Source organism: Morone saxatilis, unplaced genomic scaffold (assembly GCF_004916995.1).
Source record: "Morone saxatilis isolate NCDOM2014 unplaced genomic scaffold, NCSU_SB_2.0 Contig18, whole genome shotgun sequence".
Taxonomy (NCBI): Eukaryota; Metazoa; Chordata; class Actinopteri; family Moronidae; genus Morone; species Morone saxatilis.
Window position 1 is genome coordinate 25,655,757 of NW_023339740.1, and position 6,952 is coordinate 25,662,708.

The 6,952-nt window shown below is 38.6% G+C and overlaps 1 protein-coding gene across 1 annotated transcript; it reads right to left on the reverse strand.

The window, feature by feature from the left end:
• Positions 1 to 1,932: 1,932 nt before the first annotated feature.
• Positions 1,933 to 3,534, reverse strand: hesx1 (HESX homeobox 1). The gene is made up of 3 exons (XM_035661803.1): positions 3,414 to 3,534; positions 2,223 to 2,383; positions 1,933 to 2,049 (listed from the first exon to the last, which is right to left on the reverse strand). The coding sequence occupies exons 1-3, from the start codon at positions 3,532 to 3,534 to the stop codon at positions 1,933 to 1,935; spliced, it is 399 nt and encodes a 132-aa protein (XP_035517696.1).
• Between the last annotated feature and the right edge of the window lie 3,418 nt (positions 3,535 to 6,952).

Below are 6,952 nucleotides of genomic sequence, written 5' to 3' on the forward strand. Positions count from 1 at the left end.
CACTCACACATACAAACTAAAACTACTAAACTCAGAAAGTCGGAATTAAATATATGGTGGTATAATAAAAGTTATCTTATTATCCTTATCTGCCAGACACACCAAACTCGTGTATATAACAACAGCATCACTGATACATCTTTATGACTGGAAATTAATGCAAAGTAGTACATGCAAGGAAACAAGAATCTGAAAACTTAATTAGCTTTAAATTAGTTTTTAATTAGACTTTGTTACAGTTGAGCAGAATAGAAAGCTCATCACACATAGACATTTACATAAAGAAGCAAACCGAAACGGATCACTCCAGAGCAGATCTAATAACAAAAGTCTCGATTAAAGATGAATCTCAAGACAACCAGCTTGACATACTTCCTCAATTCCTCAATTTGTATGCTTGACAGCAGGCAACCGCTGTTTTGTTGAACAAAACTCTATCTTTGTTTGTTTTAAAACATACTGATTAATAAAGCTTCAAAACACGATCCAGAAACAACCGGTTGGGCAATGTTACCTCACACGGTCTACTATGTGTCATTTGTTTTATACCATCTATGTTTTACCATGACATTTGGAGAAAGAAGAACAAAGGCTCCTGACGTTTGCCAGTTCATTGGCATCACCTCTCTCTTTCTCAACATCAAGCTGAAGACGGGAGGCGAGCCGCCCCGCAGGTCACCTTCGCACACGATCTCGCTGAATTCCAGTTTTGACTCATACCTCGTGTCTGAACCCCCGAGTCAGCCACAGCCGTCTGGACCACGCTGCAGACCGGGTTTCTCCTGACGCAGCGTCAGCTAATGGCCCCGCCGGTTCTGGAACCAACTGGTGGGGGGGGGGGGGTTATTATTATATTATTAATAGGTAGCGCAAGAAGAGTCGTTAAGTGCAACATGCTTTCCTTTTTTTCCTTCTTTTGTCTTTAATTTTATACTCTCACACTCAGGAAATTTCCCCCTTTGTTTTTATTATGTATATTATATAAGTATTTCTTTAATTCAAATGTTAACCGGAGACCAATTTAGCTGAATAACACTGATTGTGGCTACAAGCGTTTTTTTTTTAAAAGAAAAAAAATCAAATGCAGCACAACCAGAGATATTGTCCATGTTATCCCTTCTTCTTCTTCTTTGTGAAAAAATGGCGCCTACATTACCGACAGTCCCACTCGGCAGCCTTCAATTTAGTTTACTATGCCATTTTTCTGTTGAATGCTCCTTTTTTGTCACATTGTTGGACTGGATCAGTGGAGCTCAGCTGACAATGGCTAATATTGTGGTAATGAAAAGGTTTCTACGAAGCTGCCATAGAACACCTAGACGTAAACAAGAAGCTGAATTAAACCGAAACTCAAAGTGCCTCAGTGTGTTTCCATAGTGATTAAACATTCATTTAATGCTGTATTACTGGAACAGAGAGGAAGTTTATGACAGCACCTTTTTTCTCCCATTTTATTCGATGGGATTGGAGTGGTATTAAAATGCTTTAAAAAAACTAATTAATTTTCTCAATTAAAATATATATTTTTTATATTTATATTAGATAATAATAATTTAGTAAGCTTGGTGAGTCTGAATTCAGCTTTGGGCTGGTGGTTTGCTGCACATGCAACCTCTATTGACTGACCACCACTGGCAGTAATAGTCCCAATAAGACCTGTAAACAGACTTTGATCCAGACAACCATCATTGTGAACGAGAGAAGTGGGACAACAAAGACACTATTTTAGGGTCTTCAGCATTATTTTACACACATTTCCCCCAATAATCAGCCTGATATATATTTGTTTCTTTGTGTTTGTGATTTTGACTGGTTCTTTGGCTTTAAACAGAGTTTTTAATGACTTTGCACAGCAGATTAATGAGGTTTAACAGGTTAAAGAGAAGCAGCAGAGCTATCATCTTTTCAGAATAAAATGGCAGAGTTAAAATCTCAGTGTGTCTGAACCTGTATTCGGTCCTCGTCCAAGTCAAGTCTCCCGGCCAGCTGCTCCCTCAGCTGGATACCTGGATAACAGTTCACCTGAAACACTCTCTCCAGTACATTCACCTGCACACACACACACGCACACACACAGATTAACAGACTAAATACAAACTAGTATTTGTTTTCAGTGTTTTATGCTGGATGTCCTCAACCTCATCACGTATCTGAACTACAATGATCCTTTCTTATGATCTATTTCCCTGAATGACTAATTGTCTGACTGACTGATTGATTACCTGGCTGTTGGTAAAAGCAGTTCGTGGTCTGCGTCCGATGTACCAGTTTGATGTCGGTCTGGGAGAGTTCAGCTGCTGAGAATGATGTTGTTGTTGTTGACAACACTGTTGTTGTTTAGAGTAACTGCTGTGTCCTGTGTTCTCCTTCTCCGCTCCGATCTCTGGGTTCAAACATAAAAGAACAATCACACATTACACACGTTTCATAATTAAAATATGATATTCCATCAGTCCTACAAAATAAGGCTTTTATATTCTAGACCCAACTGATTTTACACACATTAACATACATTTTACAGTTTAATCGGTTAATATTTGCCTTGATTGTATATTGGATTACGGAACTGTTTATATTTTTATCCAAAACAATTTTATCCTTTAGGTTCATGAAACACTGAGATGAGTTTAGTTACAGTTCAGTTTAATGTAGCTGAATGGGATAATAGCGTGATCAATCAACAGAGAAACTGAATGAAAAAAGAGTTTGTTTAGAGGTTTCCTTTTCATCTATTGTCTCAGAACAGCTTCTCAAATTAAATATTTGTTTCAAGACGCTGCAAAAGACCTGAACTTTAAACAGCCACAGCAGGTTGTTGGATAGGAGGGCTGGAATTTTGTACAATTTTGGTTGTTTGTCCAAAACCAAACTGTTCATTGAAATATTTTCAGTCAAAAATTGTATTGAATATAACAGCTAATTTAGCTTTTTAATTGTTAAATCAATAAATAACAATACCAACCTAAGAAGTCATATAATTACAGAAGAGACCACAAAACTATTTATTTTCAAAAAACAACTTTTACTGTGAAAAAATGACGTGTATAATTACCTTTATATACAGTTACAGTGCTGTATAAGAGGATTGTGGTGCTCTGTGTTATATACATTTATACCAAACTAAATGGATAATACTATCAATAATCATTTTGCTGTATCTCAACTGTGATTGCACATTTATTTTCTACAGCACACTCATCTACATGAGACAGAAAACTTGAATTATATGTGTCTTATACAAGACAGCAAGGAAATACTTGGTCAATTCTATATTTCTATAGCACTAAGAACTAAGATGCACTAAGATGCACACAGTTCATATGAGAATGACATTTGGTGCTTCATCAATAAGAAACAGACCCGTCACTCTTTAACTAACTTAACAGAAAACAGTTCAAACTTTTGCTCCTCACCTGCCCAGGGTCGGTGGAGCTTCAGGCAGTTTCCAGGTCTTTCCAGCTCCAAACCCAGAATCCGCTCGATGGAAAACGCCGGCCTGTTTTCTCCTGTAACAGGAGCCAAAGTGGATGCCATAATGATTGATCTGACTGAACTGATCAATAACCAGTGTTGAGAGCGTGCTAATAAAACTACTGACAACAACAAAAACAAAAAAATAATTCCATAGGTCGATTTTCCTTAAATAAAAATCTCCAACTAAAGGTTCTCCGCTGTGGAGATGTGACCAGAAATCAGCTGAGAAGGTGAATGGATGCTTAAGTCTGTGGTACATGTGAAGCAGCAGGAATACAAACTGCTGACTGCTGGTTTAAATGGGAGTGGAGGATTTACACTGGCCACCAATTAGAATTAAGAAGTGGTTTTCCATGTGAATGAGACTCCCCGAGGTTCCATACAGCAGCTAATCTCTGCTGTGTGTGTCTGTATGTGTGTGTGTTTTACTGAGGGACAGCATATTTACATTTTCAGTTTACTTAAGTTTCACAATCAAATGCTACAACTCTGCAAAAAACAGGGTATTTGCAAACTTTTCAGCTTGTGTGTGAGCGTGTGTGTGTGTGTGTGTCTATATCTGGGTTTTCCCTCATGAAATATACTGTATGTGTGAGATTAGGATGTGGAGCCTTTATAATAACTGTCACTAGTGTCACACAAGCACAAAGCATGATTGCACCCTTTTCTTCAGAATTACCAAAGTAGAAAATCTGTTTAGTTTTCACGCTAAAAATACGTCCATCTTTCTGCTGCAAGTCTGTGACGGAGTTTAATCTAATAATAATAATAATAATAATGATAATGATGGCAATAGTAATGATCCGGCGAGATCCACTAATGCTATTAGCCTAATCTGTGTGTGTTGTGATGCAGATGAAGCTCGTAGGGTCTGAATGCAGGTTGAAGCAGCAGGGAAGAAAACCTTTTCAGAACCAGATTAGCTCCTAATGAAGGCCTGAAGCAGCTTTAAACTAACAGCACACTTGTTTATTTAACCCTCAATGAAAGGCAGGATGGATGGAAGGATGTGATTACTATAGGCGGAAAGGAAGGCCATTTAAACTCAGCTTCGGTGTAACTGGTGGATTACAGTTGAAGGAATATTTCAACATTTTGGGGAAACAGATGTACTTTCGTACTGAGAATGAGATGAAGATCATTATCAATCTCGTGCCTGTGTGTTAAATACAACACTGGAGCAAGGAAATTATTAGTTTTGCTTAGTTTAAAGAAGAAACAGGGACACAGCAAGACTTTGTCCAAAGTTAAAAAATACACCAACCATACCTTTAAAGCTCACTAATTAACTTGCTGTGTTGAGTTAAATAGTGCAGTTCCTCCATCCACCCTGTATTTCTTTGCAGCATCTCTGGCTAGAGCGGATTATAAGATTTGATTGGTGAGCAAAAGTTTTGCTTTTGGTCTCCAAAGCCTGGCAACATTACTGTGACAAGACATCAAGACATGCACATAGTCACTGCACCGGTTGTTTGCCAAAAAACAGCTCATGCCTTAATGCACGCATGGTATTTTGTTTTATTTCTTTTTAGGTAGAAGGTAAACCAACCAGACGCTTTGTAGAAGTATGACAGTTTATTGGCATGCTATTGTTTCACTTTGGAAATAGCTAAGCTAGCTGATTCCCCCTGTTTCCAGTCTGTGTTAAGAGTGACATAAATGCTGACAGTATTCAAACTTTTCTGTCTTACAATAGAACATGTTATACACTTTTTGGAAACAAGCTTTTAAAGTTACAGCAGACTGTCCACTAAGCAGTTTTCAGAACAGTTTCTGTAACAGTCCCTGCATTCCTATCAACATATTCATTTACTGTTAAAGTAAAATTCATTTAAAGACAAGAAAAAACTAATTTAAAAACATTTATAACATGTGCTTTCACTGGTACTGATACTTCCCAAGACTCAGGGGCGGACGTAGAAGGGTGGCATGGGGTAGCAGTTGCCACCCCTAAAAAATGCCTGGCCACCCCAGTTATCAAACGCTGTTTAACACATTAATTTAGATTAATTTTTAAAATAATGTGTTAAAAAAATGAAGATTTGGAAATAAAACTATTTATTGATTTCTTATACCACTATTAGATATTTCTATTCGCTGCTTTACTGATGTGCCACAACAATATCATGTTTTTGAGTTCAAATATCTTTTGGGGGCTTTTACAAGCAAATATTGATATATGTGATTCTTTGTGATTAAATCAACATTCCTGCCAACCGTTAAAGTCTCCATGTTACCCTATGAATATTTCTCTAGGTCACCTCTGCCGAGACTGCAATGAAACCTGCACTGGAATCAATTCATTGTGGGTTTGTGAGTGAAAGTCTCTTTCTGAATTGAGGAGTTAAAGTATTTCTGGGTTTTTATTCAATATTAAAAACAATGTGGAAAGTGAACTGGTGCAGTATCTGCAGTGTTGCAGCCATTACACCGGACTGTCATGGTGAAGAGGGAGATATCATGAGCTTTGGGTCGTGACTAAAACAGGGAGAGCGTGTATACAAGAGGTCAAAATGAGCTTCAATCGTAGGGTGGCTGGGCTCTGGGTTGAGGAGCACATCTGAAAGGAGCTCAGAGAAGAACCACTCCTTCATGTTGAAACAAGCCAGCTGAAAAGGTTTGGGCATCCGATCTGGGTGCCTCCTGGAAGCCTCACTTTCTGAGTTTTCAAGGCACGTCCAACTAGAGGACGACCCTGAATATGTAGCACAGATTATTTATTCCGTCTGATAACGCCTCAAGATCCCCCTGGAGGATCTGGCTGAGGAGGAGGACGTCTGGGCGACATTGCTTAAGGGGTCAGTATAATTGCTTGTCGGATTGCTGCTTGTCAAAAAGCTAAAAAAAAAACTTACTAGACACCTTAAAAAGTTTAAAAATTAGGGAGGGTGCATTTCTTTAATGTCTGTCAATCACACTCACTTCACACAGTGATTGGCAAGGTGTTTGAAGGTGTGAGAATAAGACAGGTTTCAACTTCTCTCTCAAGCTCTTTTGTAATACTTCACACAACTATGTTTGACAGTTTTCATTTAAGTGTAGCATCATGAATGCCTTTGAGACAAAACTGTCGAAAGTGTAAACCTTGCCAGTATCATGTAAACATAGAACTAACATTACCTCATTAAAACTCCACCCCTTACCTGACACGCCTGAGATGCCAGTAATACTCTGTCATTCTTCCTCATGAAAAAAGAAAACAGCCTCAGTCTAACAACATCCACTGAGAGAGGACAGCCGGAGGACGGACGACCCCGCGCTAAACGTGAGTTTTACAAACAGCACGACTCAAAATGGAAGTAAGTGTCGTGGGGCCACATGTGACTGACTGCTCCTGGTATGGTATGTTTTCAGATTCCTTCAGAGAGAAAATGTCCTTGCGATCAGAGGAGGATCTCTACTGTCCTGTCTGCCACGACATCTTCAAAGATCCTGTTGTTCTGACATGTAGCCACAGCTTCTGTAAAGACTGTTTGCA

Bases quoted from the DNA above. Each gene is read 5' to 3' on its own strand.
- hesx1 (XM_035661803.1), bottom strand. From the start codon at position 3,534: ATGGCATCCACTTTGGCTCCTGTTACAGGAGAAAACAGGCCGGCGTTT. The intron at 2,384-3,413 runs GTGAGGAGCAAA...GTTTGAACCCAG, and splicing joins GCTCCACCGACCCTGGGCAG to AGATCGGAGCGGAGAAGGAG. The intron at 2,050-2,222 runs GTAATCAATCAG...GTGTGTGTGCAG, and splicing joins CTGCTTTTACCAACAGCCAG to GTGAATGTACTGGAGAGAGT.